This window comes from Camelus dromedarius, chromosome 1, assembly GCF_036321535.1.
Source record: "Camelus dromedarius isolate mCamDro1 chromosome 1, mCamDro1.pat, whole genome shotgun sequence".
NCBI lineage: Eukaryota > Metazoa > Chordata > Mammalia > Artiodactyla > Camelidae > Camelus > Camelus dromedarius.
In genome coordinates, this window is record NC_087436.1 from 121,756,085 (window position 1) to 121,781,052 (window position 24,968).

At 51.6% G+C, this 24,968-nt stretch overlaps 1 protein-coding gene across 10 annotated transcripts in view; it reads right to left on the reverse strand.

Annotated features, from left to right (window-relative positions):
* Window positions 1-24,968, reverse strand: part of FAM193A (family with sequence similarity 193 member A) — a 147,112-nt gene that overhangs the window by 26,363 nt on the left and 95,781 nt on the right. For all 10 annotated transcript variants that reach the window (XR_010382135.1, XM_064488653.1, XM_064488652.1 and 7 more), the window contains 11 exons: window positions 24,529-24,606; window positions 23,069-23,181; window positions 22,715-22,957; window positions 20,521-20,674; window positions 20,226-20,405; window positions 15,204-15,455; window positions 5,586-5,784; window positions 4,357-4,629; window positions 2,763-3,045; window positions 2,134-2,317; window positions 779-1,009 (listed from right to left, as the gene is read on the reverse strand). Coding sequence is in view for 9 of the 10 variants with exons in the window: in XM_064488653.1 (XP_064344723.1) it covers window positions 779-1,009; window positions 2,134-2,317; window positions 2,763-3,045; window positions 4,357-4,629; window positions 5,586-5,784; window positions 15,204-15,455; window positions 20,226-20,405; window positions 20,521-20,674; window positions 22,715-22,957; window positions 23,069-23,181; window positions 24,529-24,606 (2,190 nt within the window). In the remaining variant the exon portion in view is untranslated. The remainder of the gene's footprint in view (window positions 1-778; window positions 1,010-2,133; window positions 2,318-2,762; window positions 3,046-4,356; window positions 4,630-5,585; window positions 5,785-15,203; window positions 15,456-20,225; window positions 20,406-20,520; window positions 20,675-22,714; window positions 22,958-23,068; window positions 23,182-24,528; window positions 24,607-24,968) is intronic.

Sequence of the window (24,968 nt, forward strand, 5' to 3'; positions counted from 1 at the left end):
ACCCAGAGCAACCCATCCTACTGCCAGAACCCCCGTGACCCTCCGAGTCCCCCCCAGGCACCCCCAGGCCTGCCCGCTGAGGCGGCTCTTGCAGCCTGGCGTCTTTAATCTTTCCGTGGCTGAAACGGGAAGCTCTCCGATACTGCTCCACTGCAGGGGCCCGTGGAAGCCCTCCCAGAGAACTCTAGCGGAGCCACCTCTCCCGACACTCTCGACGCCTTCAGGAACGACACGTGCGCTCACTAGCCACAGGCCCAGCTGCGGTCCAGCGCCGGGCCAACCTGGCTCGTGCCGGTAGCTCTTTGCTTTGGGGACTTCCCACGCCCTCTGGCGAGGTGGGAACGGCCCACGAGAGCTGGTCATTGCACTCCCTCACCCTCGACATCAACGCACGTGCAGGTCCTCTTCTGGAACAGCACTGCCTGATCCTCCTCTGCCAACAGGGGCCACCCAGGCCAGGGTCCAGGGGAAGCCAAGGGCCGGGTCCCAGCTGGGCTCAGAGTCAATCCTCCACCCAGTCTCTGGAAACCCACACCGCCCCCGACCTCAACAACCGAGGGCTCCTTCCTCTACCTCCCTGGGGAAGAAAGTCCTTCCAAGACCGAGTGGAGGCCCTGCCGCCTCCCCGGCCAGCAGCACACGGCCCCGGCAGCTTGTTTCAGGTCCAGTAACGAACCGGTGACGCCGTGTCCTGGACAGACAACACAGGTCCTGAAGCAGAGCCTGGCCCAGGCTGGCAGAAGCGGCCGGGGCGCCCGGGGCAGCGCAGCCCGCCTACCTTCCTCTGCTTGTGCCGCGCGCGCTTGGCCGCCCGGCTGCTGCTGGCCGGCTTGGGCTCCGAGCTGTTGATGAACCGCAGCAGGTCCTCCACACGCCGGTGGTCGACCACGCTCTCCCTGTCCGAGAGCTGGTCCGCTTTTTTGGGTTGCTCTTCCTTCCTCTTGGTCAGCCGTAAACGAAGCTTCTCCCTCATTTCTGCGTAATTTCTACTGGTTGGTGCAGCTGGAGGCTAAGACAATTAAACAAAAATGTAACTAAGTTAAGTTTCAAGTTTTAATGATTTTGAATACAACAAATCTCAGAGCATAAAATTAAAAATGAATTTTTCTTATTATTCAAGTAATACCTGTTCATCATGAAAAGTAAATAAATAAGAAACAAACGGCAGGAAAAAGAAAAACCTGCCACCAAGTTGCCCAGAGGCAGTAAGTATTCCGGCAGTAATCTGTCAAGCTTCTATGTTCATGAAAGATCTGAACACAGACCCTCCACGAACATAGATCTTTAATGCAGGGCGTGTACAACTGTGTACACAACGGCTATTTTTAAACTGAGAAAGGAGCAATTACAAGCACTAGTGAACGCATTTCCCACGTCTTTTCACGCCAACAAGCACCTGCAGTGTCTTTCCACCCACTTGCAGGTTTCCTATCAGTGCCGAGAAGAAACAATCAGCCCTGATCCCACTGCCAAAGCTTCTCACCGACTACTACCAGCAAGTGCACGTGTCCATCAGGAAGCACAGACAGAACCAAAGTAGAGAAAGAACCCCGCCACCAGCCCTGGCTCTGCCCGCCGCCCGCCCCGGCACTGGGGCTGACACCTGCTTGCACGGGTGGCGTGACCGCCCCGGGGGGAGGCGCAGGCAGCGGCGCGTCCCCACACACTCTGGTCAAGCTCGCTAGACCACGGGCCCAGCCCTATCCGCACGGCTGTCCACCGCAGAGCTCAACTACTTCTGCGCCCAGAGAGCTAGTAGGCCCCTCCCTCAACGATTTAAAAAAATCACAAACACATGCAAAAATGCAGTGATGAGACCCTTATAACGGAACCTTTGGGCAAACATTTTTCATTATTTCTTTAGGGTCAGTACAAGCTAGGAGTGGAGCCGCTGCTTTCGACCGTATCTTGATTTTAACCACAATGCAAACACAGCTTCACACACGATACAACCAGACCCTGAATTCAACCTGTGTATTATTCTTGCCAAGAGGCTTGCATGCCTTACAATTCTAACGTAAACTTAGATAACTGTAAACCCTGCAGTTTACAAGCAGCCACCGCGTGCATCTAGGCACGAGCGCGGTGCCCCGGGACCCGCCGAGGCCCCGCGGCGCCGAGGCCGGCACTTACCCCGCCGTGCCCGAAGAACTCACAGTAGCAGCAGTCGCAGTACTTGCCCTCCTTCTGGTTGGTGGAGGTCGAGGTGCTGGAGCTGTGCTCGGAGCAGCTGTCCTCGTCCGCGCTCTCGTCCCCGTCGTCCTGCTGCGGGTCGTAGACACCGTTCTCGCAGCGGTGCCCCTCGCAGTCGGGGTCACTGCAAAAGAGCACACCGCGCAGGCACCATCAGCAAGCAGCCCCCCACCCGGGGTGACACGTCCTCCCAACCGGCCCCCCGGCGACCGCGAGCAGACCTGGGGGCTGTCAGCACGCGGTCCCTCCACTGTCCCTCCCACTGCCGCTCCATCCTGGGGGCTCCTAAGAGGGAGTCCCAAAGTAACAAAAACTGCCTTTAAAAAAAAACCCTGCTGAGTGCTCACTGTGTTGCTTTTTGATCAAGGTAAAACAAATACGACTCCAAACACCCAGGCCCGCCCCCGACTGACGCGGCTGGCGGTCCGGTGGTGGTCAGAATGCGGTCCGCAGTGGCCTGGCTCCGCAGAGCTGGGGCCGAGACTGGAGCCCCCGCCCCGCTGCACGGACCCGGGCGCGGCGCCCACACCCACAGTGCTCCCAGCTTTCCCCAGCAGGGCCCGGCTCACCTGCAGACGCTGGGAGGTGCGCTCATGGAGCTGTCTGTGGTGGGGGGCGGGGGTGCCACAGGAGCAGGACAGAAGCTCTTGCGCGAATCCACAAACCCGGGAGAGGTGGTGGCAGTTTTGGGGAAGGATGGGGCTGCAAGATTTGCAAGGTGAGGCGTGGAGGCTGGCGGGAGGGCGGCGGGGGTGAGAGCGGGCAGCGGTGCCAAACCGGTGGGGCTGTTCCTGGGGGCGGCTGGCACCCCGTGCCTGTGGTCCTCCTTGTTGACGCCGTGGAAGACCTCACCTGCATCAGACACACGGGAGTCACCGCAACAGCCCAGGCAGGAGACTTTCGCGCTCCCGACTTAAAACTCTTTTACCAGCTCGTGGTCTGAAAATGTTCGAATCTCAGAAAACCTGAAGGTATCGTACCAAGAACACGCACGCACCCTTCACCTGGATTCATCCCGATTTCATATTCATTACATTTACTTTATTTCTCTCTCACACTCACACTTGTTTTTGGCTCAACATTTGGAAGCTAGCTACACTCACTCACTCCTAAACGCTCCAGCCTGGACTCCTAGGATGCGCACACTTTGCTGTTTTCGCCACACGGGACATTAACGTTGATGTGGTGTCTCGGCTGGTGCACTCCTCCTGTCTCCCCACGTGTCCTGTGCAGCTTTCCCCCCCAACCCACCTCTTCTAAACTTTCTTTTTTCCTTCCACAACCCTGACATTTTGTCACCCGAGGCCAGCTGTCCACAATTTTGGATTTACAGTCTCGGGTTAGATTTGTCTGTGATGTTTCAGGCACGAACTTTGCAGAGCTGCAGTTCTGCGGGCTCTTCCCACCCGACTGCACAGGAGGCACCGAACATGCCTGCTCCTGTCGGTGAGGCTACATGTGGCCAGCTGTGCAGGGGCGGCTGGCCAGACGCCTGCAGTGACGGGCACCTTATCTTCCGTGGTCATCTGCCGGCCGACCAGGGGTGCCGCACTCCCTGAACTGGCACCCAGTGTCCCCACCCCCACTGACGACACTGCCTGGCCGTGGTCCCTGCAAACGTGTGGCAGCGGCCAGCGTCTCTGGAGAAGAGCTCTCCCGCCCCACCTCGAGCGCCTCGGGGACCCTGACTGGGCTGTGTGCCACAACCCACTCTGTCACCTCTGATGCTCACACTGGCCTAACCTTGGCTGGCGAGGCCTCTTGGATCCCGTTCCCAGATCCCCTGCCATCTGTCACTGGTCTCTGACTGCTCCCTGAGCTCTGACCAGTGGGACAGTGACGTCACCCACACACAAGGGTCCGAGTGGCAGCAGGGCCACATCCAGGCCAGGCAGCAGCCCCATCAGCCCCTCTCCACGTGCCCACAGAGCAATGGCCTCTTCCCATCACAGAACAGCAAGTGCAGAGAGCAAAGGCAGGACAGTGTGACAAGGCCCCGGAGAGAGTGATGTGACACAGGAAAACCCTAACAGAGCCCTGAGGACACGCTCGTGGTGTGTGAGCACTCCCGGCTGTTCAGCTGCACTGACGTCTCTGGCCAGGAAGCAGCAGCAGATACCCAGAGCCAGCCGATCCTGGGGGTCCTGCGAGCTGGGGCCTTACCTAGGGAAGGCGGTCTCTTGGATGACACCTTGAACTGGCTGTTGCTGGACTGCACCGTGGTGGCCGTGCAGGACACGGAGGAGGTGGCTGACGAGGTGGCCATCACAACTTTGTTCGCTTCCATAAAAGCATCTTGGAAATTGTACAAACACTTCTTTTTTGCAGCATTTTTTTTCTCCTTACTCTCGGAAACTGCAGGTGTTTCACCACTAGATGGAGGTGGAAGGGCTTCAGGTCTTGTTTCTGAGAGTGCTGGCCCTAACATATCACTCCCTTCAGAGAAGAATGGGAAAATTAAGCTTCTCAAAGACATAGCTAGCATTCAGCTAAAACCTAAAGGACACCCGCTGCCTGGACTATGAACCCTGGGGCTGGGACCATGTGAGTTGGCTGGTTCTCATCCAGGAAAAAATGTACTGAGCACCTACTGTGTGCTAATTCCTGTGCTGGGTGCTCTCCAAAAGTCATTTGATTTAATGTCTTAACACTACTTTCTGAGCTTAGTACTATTATTCGTATGCTAAAGATGAAGAAACTGAGGCTCAGAGAGGCTAAGCAACTTGCCCAAGGTCACACAGCTAGAAACTCTTTCCAAGCACAGACCAGATGTCAAGTCTAGCTTGCTGTTCTGAGCACATGCAGGGGTGGGTGTGGGGCCCTCAGGGGCTCTAATCACATGAAACAGAGAAGAGGCACAAGTACCAGCCCCTTTTCAGGTGTGCCCTACCCTGCTACTGAAGAGACAGCCACATCTCAGCAGCGGAGGCAGCTGGGAGGAAGGTGCTTGTTAGAGGGGACAGATCCCATTGTGGGGTGGGGGGGTCAGTCAATACAGAAAGAGAGAAAAGGAGCATTAAGTCACAGTGTTCAGGCCGCGCCACCCCAGTGCCCCAGGCTGAGGTCCAGTTGCTACCGCTGCTCGAGGACCAAAGGCCGAACGCCAACCCTGGAGACAAGACGCTCAGCAGCCCTGGGACGGGAGGGACCCAGCGTCCATAGGCCTGGCTGGCCAGCAGCTGCACTCGCTCTGCTGGTCGGTGCAGTGGGGCCTGACTGGCGGCAGATGAGAGGGGGCGGGCCCGGGGTCCCCCACCAGAGGCGGGGCAAGGGGAAGCAGCAGCCTAGGCTCGGCCACTCCAGGGCCCCTCCCAGAAAGGACAGGGACGGGGACGCAATCCACACAGCTCAGGCCAGTTTAAACTTTAAGAAAGTGTTAACAAGTTCCTTACCAGAAACTGTATCTGGCAAGAACGCGCCAGGGTTCCAGTTCTTATCATTCATCACTTCTGATCCCCAAAGACTTATAAATTTAGAACTATTCCACTCTGGAGCACTCCCAAAACAGCTCGGGTAAATATGGTCTTGAAGAGATGCACTGAATACCTGATGCTTATTTGTGTGATTCTGAACAGGTGCTGGCGGTAAAGCCTACAAAAAAAAAGTTCTAATCACATATCAAAATTTATATTCTGTTTACCTGAGCAGTTAAACTAGAAACAGACAAGTCATTGCTGAAACCTTGTGGGGTAGGCTTGCCGCAAACCAGCGTCGCGGCTGAACACATCTCGAGGAGCGCTCCCTGGGTCACCTGCGAGGCTGCACGCGGCGCGGCAGACGTGAACCAGACGTAGGTCTTAAACGCAATTGGTGCTCGTGGAATCGATCCAACAGACTTCAGACAACTCGGTCACTTCTAACACTCCTCCCTGGTCACACTGCACACGAGGCCCGTTTGCATGAGACCTGTTCCTACGGCTGGTTCTCACCTGACATTTTCAAGATCGCTGCTAAAAAGACAACTTCGGTATCACTGATAAAAATGGCAAACTCTTACACTGTTCTCTCACACTTGGGCAAAGTGCAGTACAGGCCTGAAGAAGGATGGATTTTACGCTGAGCTCTGAACCACTCCCCTCCCGCCCCGGGGCAGACCCTTGTCTGAAGTTGCGGTCCACATATTCGTGAAGTGACTAGCTGTCGGCTGCTCCCTGCACACATCCGGGCACCTTCGGCCCGCCCTCCCTCAGCCCCACCTCACAGCCCCCTGCCTCCGCCCTGATTCCTGATGCCATCTCCCCCTGTAGCACCGGGGTGGCTTTCTGGGTGTAAGTGAGGGTGTGTCACTCCCCTGCTTAGGCTGTGCCAGTGGCTCCCGCTGCTCTGACATAAAATCCAAAGTCCTGCACGTGGCCCGGCCTGTCCATGACCCTCCTGCCCGCCACGCCCCAGGATACACGGGTCCTCCCTTGGTCCTCAGACTTCGGGCTACTTCTTGACCCACGACATGCCCACGCTGTGTCCACACTCCAGAACATCCTAACCTCAGCCCCTGACCTTGCTGACCTGGGTTATCCTCCCGGCCACAGCCTAGATAGCACTTCCTTGGAAAAACCATCACTGCCTTTGCTCTCACCACCCAACACCCGAGACCCAGGTGGGCCCTCCCATCAAACACACTAAAATCCGTAATTGTCCCTCTCAGCCCTCACCACAGTTGTAACTGAAGACCCACTTGTAACCTATGGGTTTCACTCTGCCTTCCTCACGTTACGCAAGCTTCACGAGGGCGGGGCTGCCTGGATCCCGGCCCTGCTGCCCCAGCACCTGCTGATGCTGGCCCACAGCTTTCCCACTCAGGTCTGCACACCGGGAGGATGGGCCCACCCACGGGAGCAAAGGTCTGCCTGGGAACATCCTCAGGGACACAGAAATGTGCAGTGAGGCTGTGTGCTCAAGTGGGAGGGTCTGGGGAGGATTCCCAAGGGCAGCTGATGGTCTGGCAGAACACTGAGGGCCCAACTGGGGCAAAGGGGGAAGGGACAGGACAGAGCACAGGTGGCCAACCCGACAGGCTGCAGGGCCACGTCTCCATGTGACTCCTGTCCTGAAGGGGCTAGGGAGCCACAGAGGGTTCTAAGCAGCAGGAAGAGATGATCTCCTCAGTTTACTAGAAGGACCCAGTGGCGACAATCTGCCGAGTGAGCCAGAAGGGGCAAGGATGACACTGAAAGCGGTTAGTACGGGGTGAGGAGTCAGGAAGCAATGGCGGGAAGACGGACAGGAGAGAAAGGGCTCTGAACTGTCCGGGCAACGTCTGAGTCTGTGGCCACCCTCGAGTCAGAACTGCCATCTTTGGCTCCATCCCTGGGACGCATGGACCGTGACGGAGCTGGATGTGAACTCTCGTCCCATTCGCAGCCTTGGGCCGCACAGGCTGAGGGTTCAGACGCCAGCTCTCCCTTTTACTAGCTGTGTGACCTCAGGCAAATTGCTCAATCTTCTTGTGCTTTAGTTTTCTCATCTCTAATTTGGAAATACCTACCTCCAGGGGACGTGGTAAGAATTAAACCAGTGTCAGGTGTGCAGTGCTTCATCTGGCCCACGGGAAGCCCTTCGGGAGAGCTAAGGTGGGTCTCGCTGGGCAAAGAGCAGCCCCCACCCCGTCCCAGCCCCGCTGCCCACAGTGCAGGGAGGGGTGGGCCGCCACGCTACCCGGGCAGCTGGACAGCTCCGCACGTCTACTGACCCGACCGGGCTCAGAGCAACGAAGGTGGAGGGTGAGGCTGGGGCGGACATTCAGGATGTGAAGGTGGGAAGACACGGGTCTGGACTGGATCCAAGGTCAAAGCAGGAACCTGATCTGGGAGTTGCTGGCGGGGAAGCCCCACCCGGGGCAGGAGTGAGGAAGGGATAAAACTGCACTCCCACGGATGCCAGTTTCCACAAAGTGTGACCAACTACGAGCTGCTTTGCTGAGAAGGGACTGAGGAAAAGTAACAGTCAAATGGAAGGTTTCTCAGTCTTGAGGACCTCCTGCTAAAAGGCAAACGCCTGATGGGGGGGGGGGGGCAGCCAGCCGCTGGGGGGCAGTGTCACCTCGCTCGCCCAGCTGTCAGCCCGCGACAGCAGCAGCTGATTCAGGGCTCAGAAGCTACTCAAGGAGTTCCTGACCACCCCCCCCCCCCACCGCCGCCCCGTCTCCCCAGGGCGTGTCCTTTGAAGCCCGACTCCAGCCTCACCACTCTGCAGAATCACCCACCGGCCGGACAGCCCCCCGGTGTTACTGCTCTACTTCGCACCTACAATTTCTGAAAAGGTACATCACGGTGGTTTGATTTTTCAAGTTTATGATTTCATCTTCTCTTTAGACTGTGGGATCTCTGCAAACAGGGCCCGCGAAGAGCTGGTTTTCATTGTCCTGGTGGGCAGCACAGGGCCTGGTACACACTGGATGTTCAACAAGTGCCGAACAGAGGCTCGCTCAGAGGAAGAAGGGGCCACAACCATGACCCGGACCCACTGGAGACGTGCATGCGATTCACTTCCTCAGAAGCCCGTCCACTGGAAATGGGTCCATTTGTAGAGACCATGGGGACAGAGGGTCTGGAACAAACGAGCCCTGTTTGCAGGAGTGCTCCTGCACAAGCCACCGCGGGTTTCCGTCAGAAAAAAAGCAGCCCCGTCACTAGAGCACCCCAGGGCCGTGCCTCCAGAGTCCCTGGTGACGTGTCAACAAGTCTCTCAACACGTGGACAGTGCATTAAACTACACCGCTGATTTCAGCCTTTACACAAATCCACAGTGCCAATTACCTAAGTGTCGGCTGCTCTCCACCTTGATAGCAAAGTGATTCACAAGAAAGCGGACTCTGCTTTAAACGGAAGCTCTGACACACACTGACTGCCTTCACCATGCGCTCCTCTTGAGTCCAAGCAGGAGCCCTAAGGCCCAGCCTGTCTCGCTCCCCAACATGTCACCCCAGATGCCACGGACACGGAGGCAAGAGGCTGCCCCGCCGAGTCCTCAGACAGGAGGGGCCCAGTCGCCCCACGGGGAGGCCCTCGGCCCTGCGTTTCTCTCACCAAGGCTCGTCAGCATGCTGCCACGGCTGGTGAAGGGCTCGGGCAGCACCTCTGTGCTGCTATTACTTGGGTCAGAAGAGCTGAATACTGCCTCTGAGGTACAACACAAATCAAAGTCACAGCATGACCCAAGGGCAATCTATTTACGTCTCAACTTTCACACAGCTCTCTTCTCCCTCAAGTGCCCCCTGAACTTACAGCTGTGCCATGTTTCACTCTATGAGACACACTTGCAGTGGTTGCTCATAATAACCCAGCGTCGGAGGTGACAGGTGCACACGCCCAGAGCCATGTGGGAACCATGTCACCAGGCTCCACTCGATGCACTGAGCTCCCTGACTATTCCCCAACATTCCTCATGCTCCTCTGGAGACTTCAGGACACGTCTCCGCCTTCATTTATAGGCCCTTGTCAGTGTAGCAGTGGCTTCATCACACGTCTTCCAGGTGGAAAAGACACAGGATATAAAGTTGGAAGCCTCGAGCACTGCTCCTGGGCCGTGGCAGCTGAGGCTGCGCTGTGAAGGAGCAGAACGGGCAGCCCTCCCTGCTCTTCCCTTGAGGGTCAGAGTTCTCCCTCCACTTGGGTTTTGTCCAGTAAGGGGTGGGGGGCACTTCACTCTATGTCCCAGATGAAGGCACCAAATACCTTTGTAACAAAGTGCTGAGCTACAGAGAGCAAGCAAGGGAAACCTCTCCTGAAGAAGCGGTAAGAAGACAGCACGAAGAACAGGGTCAAGCAGACAAGAGCATGAAGGCGAATGTGTGCATGTCCGTGTGTGACTGGAGCATTACACCGCGCACCAGAAACTGACACAACGTTGTAAACTGACTGCCCTTCAATAAAAACAGATACACAAAAAAGCAATACTGCTCTTTTAGAAATACTTGTCTAAAAGGGATTTTCAATTTTTCATTAAAATATGTACATAATCAGAAACTGACAACTGAACAAAATATTTACTTCACTCTATGAATTAAGGCAAAAGAACTATAAATTATTCATAATTTACCTCCTGCCTCTTCAATGAAGAATCTTGCCTCATTTTGTAAAAAAACAAAACAAAAAAACAAAAACCAAAAAAAAAACCCAGGAACAAGCAGAGGCGGGGAGGGGCGGCTGCCCTGAAGGCTTGCGCACTATCGGACAGCGACGGAGTCAAGTCTGCGGTCCCACGAGAGACCGGCGATCTGGAGACTGTCGAGAGGAGCTGGAGGCCCAGGGTCAGAGCCCTGCTGGCACCTTTGCAGCAACAGAGGGAAGCCCTCTCTTGAGGAAGCAGCCCTACTCAGGGCCCCAGGGTTCTCGCAGAGCGAACTGACGGAACATGACCTCATAATAAAAACATTTAGATCCTCCAGGTTTCATTCAAACACAGAACAACTATGTGAAAAATGCTTAAAGAAAGGAAAGATGAAAGAAAAAGTGATCAAGGAACAAGAGAATATAAAAAGTTGCTAACATATATGAAAAATAAAGCTTAGAAATACGAATTACAGGTGGGATTAAAAATTCAAACTTAAGTGGCAGATCAGACACAGTTAAGAGAATCACTTAAATAGAAGACTGATCCAAAGAAGTTCTCTGAATAGAATGTAAGACAAGGAGACAAGCTCCAGGTGAGAAGGGCAGAAGCTCAGAGAGACAGCACAACAGGGAAGCGGGGATACAAAAATTAGACGGCTGGGAACTATCAGACAAGGCATTTAAAATCACTAAAATGCTCCGGGTTCTAACGGAAAAAGTATCCAACATGCAGGAACAAATGAGAAACAGAAGCAGAGAGTGTAAGATAGAATCAAAAAGAAATGCTAGAAATTAAAAACGCCGTAATGGAAACGAAGAGTCAGCAGACTGGACACAGCCAAGGAAGGAACCGGCGCACTGAGCGTCGAGGCATGTCATGAGAAACTTCTCAAACTGAGATGCAAAGAGAAACAAGAATTCAAACAAACAAAAACCAAAAATCACCCCACCAACGACCAAAAAAAAAAAAAAAAAAAAAAAAAAAAATCCAAGAACGACGGTGCAATTTCAGGAGATGTTTACCTCGCGTAATAGGTTAGGACAGGAGAGAGGACAGGCAGCAGAAATATTTGAAGTAGTAACAGCCGATAACTTTCCAAAACTAACGACAGACACCAAAGTACAGATTCAGGAGGCCTGGAGAACACCAAACAGAACAGAGAGCCCCAAACCTACCCCAGGCATGCCACACTCCAGCTGCAGAAACCCAAAGACAAAAGAATCCTTGGAAGCAGCAGAGGGCGGGAGGACGGGAGAGCAACCCCTGTGCCTACAGAGCAAGGAACACAGAGCACAGCTCATCCAAAACCATGCAAGCAAGAAAAGAGTGGAATTAACTATGCTTTAAGTGGGGAAAGAAAAAACCCCACCAACCTAGAATTCTGTATCCAGTGAAATCATCCTTCAAAAGTGAAGGAGAAGCCAAGACCTCCTCAGACAGACGAAGACTGAGGGAGTGCGCCTCCAGCAGGCCTGCCCTGCAAGAAACAACGGAGGACTTTCTCCAGGCAGAAGGAAAATGACGTAGGTCAGACGCGTGGATCCACATGAAGACAGGGAGAGCAACGGAGAAGGGACAAGCACAAGTGAAAGGGAGTCTCTTCCTCTTCTCATCACTAATTGATCTGAAACGTAACTGTTTAATGTAGTAACAGCAACGTACCGGGTGATTAACATTCAGATAAATGAGGATCATGACGGCACTGTCACGGGGGTGGGAGGGAGGGACTGGGGACAATCGGTTAAAAAGCACCTACACTGCACATGACGTCGAATGGTGGTATCTGGAGGATTTAGGTCAGTTAAAATGTATATTCTAATACAACTGCTAAAATTAAACAAAAAAAGGTACAACTGATATGCTGAGGAAGGAGAAAAAATGGAGTCAGAAGACGTTCAATTAAAAGCAGAGAAGGCAGAAAAATAAGCCTTTGGTAATGAATAGGAAACAGTTACAAACACTTTAAACGTCAACGGTCTAAACATACCAATGAAAATACAGAGATTATCACAGTATATTAAAAAGCAAGACCCATTCCATCTGTCTACAAGAAACCTACAAAATACAAAGCTCTCTTTAAGTTAAAAGTAAGAGAATGCAGAAGATATACCATGTAACACTAATCAAAAGCTGGAGCAGCCACACCAACTTCAGACAGATCCGACTTCAGAGCAAGGAAATTATCAAGGATAAGAGGGGTGTTGACAATGAAAGGGTCAATTCCCTAAGAACATGCAGCAATTCTCAACACGTAAGCATCTAGCAAAAGAGCATCAAACCACGTGGGGGAAAAGCTAATAGAACTTCAAGGAGAGATGTCGCAGTTGGTGTCGTCCACTTCCCTCTGTCAGGAATAAACAGGCCCGGCAGGCAGAGGTCAGCAGGGACACAACCGAACCCAGAGGCACCACCTATCAACTCACGTAACGGACAGCTACAGGCTACTTCACCCCAGACCAGCAGCCGCGCATTCCTCTTAAGGAACACGGAACATTCACCAAGAGAGACCACATTTGGGGCCATAGAGCACACGTTTACAAATTCAGAACAACAGAAATCATACAGTGTCTGCTCTCAGACCACAATGGAATTAAAGTAGAAATCAGTAACAGAAAGATAGCCAGGGAATTCTCAAACATTTGGGAATTAAATTCCCTGTCATTTACAGTTTCTTCCTCTAGTATTTCATCACTGTTATTTGCCTCCTGCAACTACTTCCAACTTTCAAATAACATACCTCAACGTATGAATTAAACACATCATCGGCACGAAGACCACTCTGAAAACAGAAACAGTCTTCAAGTTTTCCTAATTTCAAGAAAGTAAAATTTTCACAGTACTCATTCCAAGCATTTTAGGTACGACTATTTGCCCACGGTGGCAGAAGCATGAATGGAAAGAATCCCTACTGAAGCGACATGAAGTCTTGGAGGTGACAGCAGCTGCCATTTCACCAGAGCAGGAAATCCTAAGGGCCCGAGGACGCGGAAACAGAAGCAGGCGAGAAGCGCCCGGACAGGCGGGCGCGCGGCGCCGCAGCGGAAGGCGAGCGCGTGTCCTCCCAGCGCAGCTCGCTCCTCCGGAGAAGGAGCCCCTGCCGCCCCGGCGCTTCGCTGCAGTCGCGGCCTCGTGTTCAACTCAGTCAAACTAACTCGGATGACACAGACACGCTCGGCAAAGCCCGGTTAAGTGACGATGCAAGACTGCTAGAGAAACAAACATTTTTACACCAGGCACAAATAAAGTACTTTATCAAACATATCTCATTTTTCCAAATAAAAATGGCACCCAGCTAGTGTACATGAAGTGCGTCAGTGAACAATCTTGACGTTAACGGTAAAGTGGTTGAAATACAGCTTAACAGCTTGTCCTCTGGAGTTGCCCCTTCATCCATGAACCGTTCACATCTACTTACTGGACCAGAGTTCAGCAGGTGTCACAAAAACAGCCTTCACCCCAGGTGACGCCCTTCTCCTCTACCCCCACAGACCACTTACAACGTCCTGAGAAAAGGCCGAAAGTCATAGGGAAACATCAGCTGTCCTGAGGGTGTCCCAAAGGCCTTTGGGAATAGTCAATTTCACTTCTTCACGTGAAGGTTTTTAGGAACTAATTCTTAAACAGCTTCTACCAGCTAGAAAGTATAAGAGAACATTCTATACTCCTTTCTCCTGGTGGTTCCCCAGGGACTAGAAAATGGAGCTCCATTTACGTAAGAACAGGCTGCTGACAGCTTCCCCACCTCACACATTCACCCGAAGGAAAGAGGCTGCAGGCTGGGCAGACCATGAAAATGGCCTGGCCTTGAACACATACCTGAATAACACTACTTAAAAATCATTCTATTAACAAAGGCACCATTAAGTGTTCAAACTGAACAATATTCTACCCAATAAAATTTAAGGATAAACTCGGGTGATTACCAAGCACTTATTGTAAGAGAACATGACAAACTGACTACAGTCCATTCTGAGCCAGTGGCTGTCAGCCCCGGGCCCACGCACCCACCCCAGCAAACACACGCCAGGCTCCACACACCCCACTTCACAGTGATGTGCAGGACGACAAAGCCCCTTCCAGGTCAGGTCCCCCCTTTCTCTCCCGGTTGAGAATCACTGCTTTAAATAATAAATCAGTAGAGTTTGGGAGGAAAGTCTATTTTTGATTGATTAGAACTAACCTTGAACCAAAATAACTGATAAAAAAAAATAAAACAAAAAGTTTATGATAAGGATCAATAAAAGTAAGTTCAAAATAGCTAGAGAGGCAAAGCGATCTACAGTACAAAGCATGAAACCAGCCTAACAATCTCACTGCCAAGTCTAAGACACTGCACTTGTAAGCCTGAGGTTCTCTGAACAGAAGCACATCCAAGTCAGGCTTTCCCAGCTCCTCACTGCTGTCCTGAACAGGCCTCTTCCAGACTGCCCCCTGCGCCCTCTCATCCACCCACCTGCACGGCAGCACAATCTTCTACCGCGCCACACACAGGGGTCGTGCCCTCAAGAACGTGCCTTCTACATGCAAGTCCTCGTTTTTGTGTTTGGAGAACACAGTGATTTTAGACCTGGTACAGCCCAGCCAGTGTCACAGGACCCATGCTGTATTCAAATTATTTTACCCACCACATGAAGACAAAGAGCCAGGCCCAAAAGGCCACCAGCAAAGAATGAACAGGTGCCCGGGTGGTTAGAACATCCCCCGAACCACTCTCCATGTACCAGTTAATTCTGAAGGAATAAACCATGACTTTTACGATTGGTCTCGCATGTGTAAAGGCTCACAATTCCAAGAGTTTAAGAGATTATGGCAAAAGGGAACATCTGCAGACCCTCCTATCAGGAGTGGATGCTGTTCTATGCAAGCTGCCCATTTACAGACTCTTGTTTGTTTAAATATGGACGCCCGGAGAAGCTTAGTGACGGGTGAGCTTTCGGGCCCCCTCTGCCCTGACTTACCTTACTGTGTGTGAAGGGGGGTGCCGTGTACAAGGTGGGGTGAATAAGAGGGCGTGGCAGGTGTGGGACGGCGTGCAAGGGCACGTGTCCGTGGATGTGCGGGTAAAGATGCAGAGCAGGGTGTGTGGGCTTCTCGGGGCTCAGGAACTGGTGGCCAGGAGGGAGGGCCCCCGCAGTCATGGCTGATGCCGTCAATCCAGACGCTTCTTGTTTACAAACGTGACATTCACAAGTGTTTGGAGCTGGTTCAGCCTAAAAGGAAAGGAAAAAAGTACTTAATAACTTAGTATTTAGTATTTAGGGAAAAAAGAATGGTATGGACTGAATTAGAGTCAGTCACACAGCAAATACAAAGACAGCAGGGCCCGTCCTGACACCCCAGGTTGAGCGGGCCCCTCCTTGCGAGGTAAACGAGGGCCCCCAGGAGTGGACTGAAGAGACCTGAAAAGAGAGGGGGTGCGCACCTCAGCCCCGCTGGGCATCGGCCGAGGCAGCAGCCACGCCTGCCTGCATCCGCGCCTGTCTGAGCAGGGGCAAGGGGACCGGCCAGATGGCAGAGTGGAGAGGGGGAGCTGGGACCAAGGACAACAAGACCACCGGTGCCACGCTCCGCTGGGCTCACACTGCTTAACGGATGGTTACATAGAGATTCTTCAAAATGCACCAGAGATGGGACTTCCGGCTAAGGTGGAATGAAGCAGTCGGTGACTCCTCTCCCTCAAAACAAGTGTAAAACTGAACACAACTGTCAAAGGCAATCGTTTTGAGGCTCTGGAAATCAACCAAAGGAAAAAAACAAATTGAGAAGCGTTTATTCATGCAAATCTGCTAGAACTTTAGGTAAGAACAGAAGGAGTCTAGCCTTCTGGCCTGGGGCTCTTCCTTTTCCCAACTCCCCACACCCCTTAAAAAACTAAACTCAAAAACACAATTAAAGAATCAATAACAGAATTAAAGGAGACACTAAAAATTTTGTTTGATACAAAAAAGGAAGTAAAGGAGGGACAGAGGAACAAAAAACATGGGACATACAGAAATAACCAGCAAAAAGGCAGATGTAAGTATCACCAATCATTACACTAAATGTAAATGAAGGATTCCAAACAACAGGCAGAGACTGATGGGCAGGATAATGATGTAAGACCCAACTAAAAGATGGGAAGGCAAATTTTAGATTCAAAGACAGAGAGAGGCTGAAATTAAAAGGGTGAAAAAACATACAACATGTGTTCAATAACCCTAAGACAGCTGGAGTGACTATGTTAGTGTTAGATAAAAGTCTTTAAGAAATATTAGAAAAGAAATACTTCATAATGACAAAAGGGCCACTAAATTAGGGAGACAATACATGGAGACACATTCAACAACACTGTCCCAAAATGTATGAATCAAAAACTGGCAGATTTGAAAGAGGAATAATCCAACAGTTATACTTGAAGACATCAATGTCTCCCTGAGTAATCTGTAGAACTAGACAGAAAAATCAGTAAGGATGTAGGGACTTGAATAATGCGGACAATCAGTGTGACCAAACTTTCACCTATAGGACACTCCGCCCAAGTAGGGCAGAACACAAATTATTTTCATTTTCAAGTGCACGTGGAACACAATCTAGGATAGACCATATATGTTAGGCCATAAAACAAGTCTTTAGATTTAGATTCAACAAGCTAGAAAAAGATAATAAACCCAACCCAAAGAACATAGAAAGAAATAATGGAGATCAGAAGAGTAATCAATGAAATAGAAAAGAGGAAAACAGAAAATTAACAAAACCAAAACTGGTTATTTACAAAAATTTATAAGCCTACAACCAGACTGACTGAAGGGGTTAAAAAAAGTAAACAAAATTACCAAAATCAGGAATTAACATCACTACACTACAGACTCCACAGAATTAAAAGAGAATCTAATACAACCTCATTCCATCAAACCAGACAACTTAGATGAGGAAGGTAAATTTCTAAAAAGATGAAGTATTAACTCAACCGACCCAAGAAGAAACAGAAAATCCAAATGGACCTGTAACGAGTCAGCGAAACTCACATGAGTTATTGCAAATTTTCCCACAAAAAAGACCAGGCCCTTGGAATTTCCCTGGTGGCCTCTGTCAGATATTTAAGAAATCTCAACCTCAAGACAAATTCCTTCAGAAAACACAAGCAGAACAAACACCTCCCAACTCATTCTATGAGGCCAGTATTTCCCTGATACTAGAGCCAGACGAAGACCCCGTAAGGACAGACTATAGACAAGTATCTTTTATCAACACAGATGCAAAAATCTTCACAAACCAATCAACCGACATTAAAAAAAGAAAAAGAAAAAAAAAAAGGATTATATGCCATGACCAAGTGGGAGTTATCCTAGGAACACAAGGTTGGTTTAATACCAAAAAGGTCACTTGATGAGATATACTAGAGTAACAGAATAAGGACAAAAACCACAGGGAGTTCTCAACAGATGCAGAAAAGGGACCTGAAAACCCGAATTCATGATAAACCCTCAGGAATCTGGGCGCAGAACAGAATTCAGTCACTTGACAAGGACACACATGCAGCCCAGCCTAGCATCTGCTCACTGTCAGAGACTGAGTGCTTCCCCCAAGACTGGGAATAAGCAAAGATGTCTGCTCGCACCACTTCTATTCAATACTGTGCCGAAGGTTCGAGCTAGCTCAGCAAGGCAGGAGTGAGAAACCAAAAGCGTCCAGGTAAGAAAGCAAGAAGGAGACTGTTTATTCACAGACAAAACGACCCTGCAAAATCTGAAGGAAGGGAACAAACACAAAACATCTCAACCCCTCAAAAGCAACAAGTTTATTAGCAAAGCTGGAGAATTTAAGATCAATTTATAAGAATCCACTGTATTTCTGTATATTACCAACAATCGATTGAAAATTGAAATTAGAAAATACCATTCACTACAGAATCAAAAAACACCTAATATTTAAGAATGAATTTAAGAACTATGCTCAAGAACCACAGACAAGAAGATCTTTAAAACTGCTGAAAGAAATTAAAGGTAATTTAAATAAATGGAAAGAAACAGCACAGACTGTTCCACAGGCTGACAGATTCAACTTTCTCAAGATTATATTTTCCCCAAATTGATCCTTATCATCCCACAAATAAAAGATTAGGCCCAGAGGATTTTGCTGGTGAATTCTACCAAATATTCAAGAATTCAGCACAATCTCTACCAAAACCCAAGCAGGCCTCTTTGTAGAAGGTAGTAAGTTAATCCTAAAACATACAAGGAAATGCAAAGGAACAGCCTAAAAATTCTGAAGATGGCCCACCCAGCTGGAGGGCAGATGCCACCTGATTTCCAAACTTATTATAAAGGAGCAGTCAAGTACAGTATGGGTTTATACTCTAAGGATATAGAGATCAAATGAACAGAATACTCAATGTAGATATTAACTCTTCCATTTATAGTCAATTACTTTTCAACCAATGACCAATGCAGTTCAACAGGGGAAAGGATGGTCTTTTCAACAAATGGTATTGGGACAACTGGATATCCAAACATGCAAAGAGATGAATTTGGACCCTAAGCTCAGATCATAAGCAAAACCAGCTCAAACGAATCACAGACCTAAGTAAAAGCTAAAATGATGTCTCTTCTAGAAGAAAACAGTTCTGCATTAAGCAAAAATTTCTTGGGTATGACATCAAAAGCATGATCCATAAAAGAAAAAACTGACAAACTGGAGTGCATCAAAGCTAAGAACTGCTGCTTTTCAAGTACCATAAAAAAAGAACAGACATGCCACAAGACCAAGAGAAAGTACTCGCAGATCACACAGTTGATACAGGGCTTGTGCCAGCACATACAGAACTCTCATGACTCCAGCACAAGGCAGAAAAGGAAACGATCGCAAGGAGCCCTCCAACAGACGACAGAACGCTCAGCTCTGCCCAGAAAAATGCAACCTGAAAGCCCACAGGGTTATCGTTTTTTACCTGCCAGACAGGCAAGAGTTCAGAACTACGGTGTCACTCTCTTCCAGGGGGTGGGGGAGGCCACCACGCGCTAGCCCAGTAAAGCCACTGCTGTGACCAATCCTAGGGTTGGAACTGCCCGTGTAGAAAATGTCAGATGTACACAGCTACTCACTGGAGTGTTTACGGTGGGAAAACAAAGGGAAGCAGGGGGACTAGAGAGAAAAACGAAATGGAACAATGTCCGTCCACAGACAGAGCATGGGGAGGCCAGCAGAGGGGCGTGAAGAAGCACCCTGCAGGCAGCCGGCCGGGAGGCACCGCCGGCCGAGGGGCAGAGCGGGCTGTGCTCCGGTGCAGGCCTCTTCAGAAGGAAGCGGAGGGATGCTGGCATTTGCACAAACACCGGAAGGACACACAGTGCATCACTAAGGCCAGTTTGGGTCTCCACTGGGACTGGGGTGGGAAGGTGCTGGGCCGGGAGACGAGGAAGGAGGTGGAGCCAGACCTCTCAATGGAGCACCTTCCAGCACCCCCAACTGGAGACTTCACTGCCTAGTAAAGTGCTGCAAATGGCCGTGACCTTCCTTTGTGTTTCCTTTCATTTGAAAACTGCTTGAGCATCTGTTATAAAACTGAGTCTCTAAGAAAAAATAATAGTCTGATAAGGTACCCTCACCTCTGGTTAACAGAAAAACAAATCTCTACCAGGAAAAAAGCTCCCTTACAACACCAATGTTTTCTGAAGCTTTAACACTCCACAATTTTATTTTATTTAAAAGCCCTCCCCTTGCTTCTACAAAGACTCCCCAACACCTAAATCCCTGGAGCTACTCGGGGTGCGGCAAATCAAGACAACGCTGACTGCAGACTCAAGCAAGACACACAAGACTAACAGGAGGGTACGAGTCACACTGGTTTAGCTCCTAAGTGCACCTTGATCCTCTCCAGTCCTCATCTCCAGAAGTTACTTGAAATGACATAATTTTGTATTCAGTAATGGTCATGTTTAGAGAAACCAGACACAGAGAAAGAGACCCTTGGCAAAACGGAGTTCAAAGAAATAAGACCATACCTGCTGGGCGGGGTAAGATGGGGGTGGACTGTCCACTTTACTTTCCTCTTTCCCGGGGTTCCCGTTTCCTGGGGCCGTGTCCTCCTTCGGGGCTCCTGGCGGCTCCCCACTGCTCTCGCCGGCCGCCTCTTCATCGTCAGCTTCTGAAGAGCTACTGCTGGTACTGCTTACCTGAGGGGACTTTAAAGACACCCTTTGTCATTCACACTTTTCAGAGCAGAAGGATACAGAAAACCGAAACCCCGGACCACCATTTTATGCCACTATCGCCACTGTGAAGAGGCCACGCCCGTACCTCCTCTTTCAGCGCCAGGTTTTCCCCGCCACCGTTCAATTCGCTGTGGATTCCATTCATGCTGGCCACCACCTCCGTGTCGTCATAGTTACTCAACGGATAGATGTCAGCAAACTTAGCGGACAACGGGGCGACATCTTCATCGTCACTACAACTGAGACAGCAGAGACAGTCCCTGTGAGGCCGCTCACCCGTGGGGACAGCTAGTGAACTCCCTCAGCTGACGCTGCTCTCAAAGGAGAATTACACAGAGAAGCACTCACGGTCTTAACACCTCTTATAACCTGAACACGAGTGAAAAATGCCCGCAAGATCACCACTTGTGCTGTTTGGAAGAATGGAAAAAGAAACTCCAAAAGTAGAAATATTAAGGAAATGACAAAATTTAATCAGATTAATTGATATTACACTTCCATTCAACTTGAAGTGCTTGATGTACAGCTGTTCTCTCTGCCATTTCTAAAAAGACACAATCTTTGATTAAAATGGAAGGGGTATGGAGAACAACCTTAGGTCTTCAGCGTTTTGGTAGCCACAGCCAGCTGAACAAAGCACTAAAGGCACTTAGGTGACAAAACACTAAAAGCTCAAAAGTCGGTCATGACCTTAACCAGGCACCAGCTTTAGCAAAGCATGTAAGTGGTGGGCAAATGGAACTACACACCAACGGAAAGTAGAAAGACTGCCCTGCCATGGCCCAAGGAAGCCACGTACAATGTATGGATTTCTGGCACATGGGAAGAGCTGGCACAGATTCCTGGCTTAGTGCACACAGTTCAAAGCACAAACGGACGCCCCACGCTCTGCATAAACATGCCTCCAAGTCTGCCTGGAGCCTTGACAAATAATGGCCCCCTAGAAGGAGAATCTTAAGATTTGGAGCTCTTTTGGCTTTACGGAAGAGTGTCCCGAATCTCCAAACTCAGGTGTCTTCTCCGTTTCTAGGAAAACAAGTCTACATGCTACGAAGCATGTAGGAAGCAGGAGGGCGCTCGCCAGGCCAGGGCTGCTTGGGCCTCCTGGGGTGTCACCATCACCATGATTCAGAGGAGGAAACCGAGGTGCAGGAAGGATGTAACTAGGCCACGTGCTTGATGTGAAGGCAGGCCTCAACATCCCAGAGCCCACAAGATCCACGGCCCAGCGCCCATGACTGCCTAACTCTACTTAACCAAGTCGGCACCGAGAAAGAGAGAACGCAGACCAGAGGCCGCCCGGGAGGTCCTCAGGTCACGGCAGTTCATACTCAGAAAACACAGACCGCGAGGTGCCAAGGCCCAGCGTAAGCTTCCATTTGACTACATCTGCTCAGTGTTAATACACTCCTGTGAAAAGCACTAGTGGCAGCTGTGAAGCTCTCAACACCCCTGCACAGGCTCCAGAGAGCCCTGAGAGCAGTCTGAGCTCAATGCAAAGAGCTGTGGGGTCAGACTAACCCCTGGAACTACTCTGAGTGTGAGACCAAATCGACACTGAGAACTGAAAGACTCGAAAGGAAAGCGTCAGAGTTACCACGCGAAACGGATGGAAGCGGCCGGCACCTGAGAACCGTGGAGCAGCCCAAGGTCGGGGAACAGCAGGTGGGCCAGTCGCATCCACAGGGCCCTACGACGTGTAGGCTGAAAACCCAGGTTTCCCTACACAAGACATTCCTCGGCGTGCGGCCACCCAGAAGGCAGGGCTGAGACCCTCAACAAACCACAGGGTCACAAAGACACGGACATGCCACACAGCATGAACGTGTGGCAGCTGCATGGCCACCTCGCACACACGGTGTCCTGCTGGGGATGCAGGACGTGGAAAACAGGACCTGTCCATCGCTTGCTACAGTGACCACCTGAGGGCTTAGCAAGACGCGGAACAGGTGTGGATGTGGGAGGGACGATGAAGTGGCATGAGCTCGGGCTGACCGCCTGCAGCTACGAGGACGAGGGAGATGGGACGAGGAGACACTGCTCTGAACACCACTTTCCTGGCTGGCATTTGTTAATTCACCTTCTTTTTGGCAGGTAATGAAACAGCATCAAGTTTGGGTTTACTGACTTCATGTTTTAAAAATTGCTTAAAAAAACAAGGGTCCTTTCTCTTGAGAAGCACTACAGTGGTACACGCATGTCCACAGACACCCCCGTCGAGGTGTCTCATCAGTGGGTTCCGTGAATTTCCGAAACCTGGGCACAAAGTCGGGACTTACAAAGTCGGTGCCGAGCCGTTGTCTGTGAGGATGAGTCTGGGGTGCTGCTGGGCTGCAAGGGGAGAGCTGGAGCCTGACCCTGAGCTTGCCGACGACGCGCTCGGTGGGCGCATCTCAGAGAGACGGTCGGGGGCAGAGTCCACCTGGAGTGGCAGCTGGTGAATGTGGATGTCGCCAGGGACGGGGGGATCCACGATGCCACAAGTGAGGATGTGTGACAGGCTGCAGTCATCACAAGCACACCTGATCAGGAATTGAGGACAGTTACCGAGACAGCCAACAGGGAGGGTCCGCGCCGGGCCTCCGCTGGCCAGGAAGGCCCCGCAGGCCCGCTGCGCACACACCCAGGCTCACCTCCTCCTGTAGCTGCAGTTGGGGCAGTCGGGCATGCTCAGCCGCGACGACAGCACGTGCCTCACAGTGTCCGTGAAGCTGTTCTCACCAGGGGCGGCTTTTTTGTTCGCTAACTGGAGGAGATTGGGAAACAACAGGTTAACTTTGCGGGACCCATCCTCCATGACGAGGTTCTTAGATCTCGGCAGCTGTGGCAGCGTGTTGGGCTCACTCAGCTTCCTGAAGTGGGACAGGGCCAGGACAAGAGGGCAGCAGCCGTGGGGCTGAGAAGGGTCCTGACACAGGCCAGGGACCGGTGACCCCTAACAGATTCCTCACCAGCTAACGCACTGACACCCCCCGCAGCAGACGCCCAGCCTTCACCCTGAAACTGCTGCACACCTGGTACTCGCTAGGTCCCAGGAGCGCACAGGCAATCACTGCCCTTGAGGACATGAGATTCTGGAAGAGGAGGCAGGTAGAAAACCAAGGTTTTTGGGGAAACAAGGCATGGGCGGCACCCTGGCAGAGATCAGCTCTGGGTGCTGGAGAGGCAAGAAAGCAGCTCGGCGTGCCAGGCCTCAGCAAGGCCCAGGGGGCTGGTACTCTGTCAGAGGCAAGGAGCACGTCCAGGCCAGCGAACAGCATGGGCTTGGCATCCCCTTTAAAAGACCCTCGGTGGTCTATCCACCTGGGACTAAGCAGGAGTGGGTCTGGGGAAGGAGCAGCCTGGGCACACAGAGCCACAGCGTCCAGCACCCACCAGGCCAATGGTGTGGACAGGGCACACAGAAGTCTGGACAATCAGCACACGACGCAGCACAGGTGGAAAGGAATGCGGTGCAAGGGAGGCGAGTGGAGGGGATGGAGGGCTGGGAACGGGAGCCCCAAGGAAGCGGCACCTCAACTTCCAGTGGAGCAGGCGAGCCTCTGGACCAGCTCTGGCAGTGGGTCGGTGCTGGCTGGGAGAGCCATGTCTCAGGACAGAGGCACTGACATCTTGGGAAGGCCGAGGGAGCGGAGCCGGCAAGGGGACCAATCAGGAGAGAAGCCGGCACGTGCCCAGGAATCCAGGGAAGCGAGTTCCCCAGGGAGGTCAGGTGCCCTGAGGCCAGCACACAAGGCAGAGGGGAACAGGGCTGCTGGAGGAAGGGCGAGCAGGGCCCCCAGCACAGAGGGGCGGGCCCAGTCCAGCCCTGTGACTTCACTGCGTGTCACCCCACGAGGGTGACCTGCAGACGACACCACCCGCCTGGAAGGAGACCGTGGGGACTTGGGGGTGGCTGTGGGCCGAGTGGGTCACTCCATAAACAGGGGTGTGCCTTAAGGAATACAGAAGACAAGGAAGGCGACAGGAGACACGTTTAGAAACAGTCTTACAGGCAGAAGTGCGATGCGGTGTTGAAATGCTGGTCTCTAATCTAGAGCCACTCACTCCTCTGTGACCTGCCTCCACCCCTCCGAACGGCCCCCAGCCTTACCTGATCTTCCACGAATCGCCTCTGTTTAAAAAGCTCCCAGTCTTCCGTTAGCACGCGCTGTTTGGTTTTCAGTGTCATCTAATTAACAGGGGACGTAAAAAACAAAAACCCTTAGTACCAGCAAGAGCCACCCGGGACATTTTCAAGACGTTTAAAAATGACACACAAGCAGCATCTGCAGACAGGAGAAGCTGCGGCGCCGGGCACGCTCACCACGGCCGTCTTGGCGGCGTGCCTGCCTCGCTCAGAGCCATCGCAGACACGTGTCTTCCTCAGGTGAGAGCCCCGAGACCGGCTCGCGCTGAACAGACAAACTGAGGTGTCAGAGACGGGCCTGTCACCGCGGCGAGTGGAGCGGATGGGCCTGCACGACAAGGGCTCGGGCAGGAGGAAGACCGGTTCGCCCTTCACAGAAGGCCCTGAGAGGAGGCAACCCCAGA